Raw genomic sequence first — 1,691 nt, 5'->3', positions numbered from 1 at the left:
GCATCGCGCTCCTCGGCCGAGATGCTGACAAAGTTTAGATCCGGGGACTCCACGGGTGTTGACTGTGGGAAGAAGGTGGGAAAAATGGAAAGAAAAAAAAAAAAACCAAACCAAACAGAGTCTGGTGCCAGTGGGTTTGTAGAATTTGCATCCCATGGGGAAGCTCTTGAAGCTGGGGGTGATGGGTGCCACCAACAAACCCCCCAGTGCCTACCTCTGTGTCAGAGGCTGTGGCGCTTGCGGCCGCGGGGATCATGTCCCCCTCCTCCTCCTCCTCCGTGCCGGGAGCGATGTAGGAGCCAGACATGGAGGACACTGTGTGGGTGCTGAGCTGTGAGTGCTGGCTCTGGGAGGAGGCCATGGACATGACGGACTGAGCCAGGCTGCTGCTGACGGGCTCTGGGGGAGAGTGGGGGCTGAGCGGGGCCGCCGGACCCCCCCAGTGCACTGGCGAGAGTCACTGCACAGCACCAGCTAATTAAAAACTGGGCTAACGAGGGAGAGCAGGGCACAGAGCAAGGACATGCGTGCCACAAAGGGTGGAAAGCTGCCAGCAGCCTGGAGCTCACTGCCCCCCATCTCTGGGTCTCTGGGGTGAGGAAGCAATTGGTGCTCCCATGCCCCCCATCTTCAGGGCTATGGGTGACGAAGCAGAGGTGACACCCCAGGGCTTCATGCGACATCCACGGCAGGGTAGGAAGGAGCCATGCAGACTCCCTCCGTGCCCCGCCGCAGCGAGATGACCCAAGACCGCGATCCCACGCTCCTGCCTTGCCAACGTGTGTGAGCCCCACGGTGCCGTGCCGTACCTTCTGGGGACGAGATGGTGGAAGATAGGGGGGTCCCAGTGCACGAGGACTGGTCGATGGCTCCAGCATCTGCCGCTCGCTCGGCTGCCCACCGGTGACACCGAACCGAAAGCAGGGGGACAAGAACAACCCGGGGCCTTTTACCGTCTTCCTGGGTGGGAGAGGCATCCTCGTCCTCCAGCACGTCGTTGCCCTGCAGCACAGGCGAGAGGCAGTGAGCGTTAGCAGCCCTGCACGTTCCGGGGGCTGTCCCCGGGTCCCTTTGTGGGAACATCGCTGGCCCTGGGGGGTGTCCGTGGACCACGAAAATGAGCCCGGATGGGGGACAGCCCCACCACCCCATGTTTTCGCTCTCTGGGGTTGCACCGCATTCCTGGAAGAACAGCATGTGGGGAGGACGAGATGGGGATATTCAGAAGGGATGGATCAGTCTCTCCTGGGCATCTTTATGGATGGTGGAAGAGCCAGGAGAGGCAAACCCCAGCCAGACTCTCTGGTCCCAAACTGGTCCCAAACTGCCCCCAAACCTGCCACACACACCCCGGTGCCTCAGCTGGTCACCAGCACGTTTTGGAGGGTGCTCACCTCCTCGCGCCGGGCAGGGGATCTCCTCCTCGAGACCCTCAGCTCTGACTCAGTGCACGACTTCTCGTCCTCCTCTTCGGGCAGGATGGAGGAGTTCTGGGAGACGGACCTGCACGACAGAGGGCAGAGGGCTTCACCCCCACCCACAGCCCCCAGACCCCACTGAGCCCCCCGGGACCCCCACGCCCACCCCTGTGCTCACTTGGAGAGGCTCTTCTTCAGCTTGAGCCCCGGGGGGCCACAGTCAGGGATGCGCTCGAGGGGCGAGAGGGGCCCCAGGGGGGGCAGGGGGCCATC

At 62.9% G+C, this 1,691-nt stretch overlaps 1 protein-coding gene across 1 annotated transcript in view; it reads right to left on the bottom strand.

The window, feature by feature from the left end:
• Positions 1-1,691, bottom strand: part of RNF157 (ring finger protein 157) — a 19,620-nt gene that overhangs the window by 6,106 nt on the left and 11,823 nt on the right. Inside the window, exons 13-18 of the mRNA XM_035893364.1 lie at positions 1,597-1,691; positions 1,395-1,503; positions 1,140-1,182; positions 810-878; positions 215-399; positions 3-62 (exon numbers count right to left, since the gene is read on the bottom strand). Coding sequence (XP_035749257.1) covers positions 3-62; positions 215-399; positions 810-878; positions 1,140-1,182; positions 1,395-1,503; positions 1,597-1,691 — 561 coding nt within the window. The remainder of the gene's footprint in view (positions 1-2; positions 63-214; positions 400-809; positions 879-1,139; positions 1,183-1,394; positions 1,504-1,596) is intronic.

Source organism: Egretta garzetta, unplaced genomic scaffold (assembly GCF_000687185.1).
Source record: "Egretta garzetta isolate BGI_Z169 unplaced genomic scaffold, ASM68718v1 scaffold34, whole genome shotgun sequence".
NCBI lineage: Eukaryota > Metazoa > Chordata > Aves > Pelecaniformes > Ardeidae > Egretta > Egretta garzetta.
Note: the sequence above shows the minus strand (reverse complement) of the source record. Positions and strands in the feature narration are given on the sequence as shown.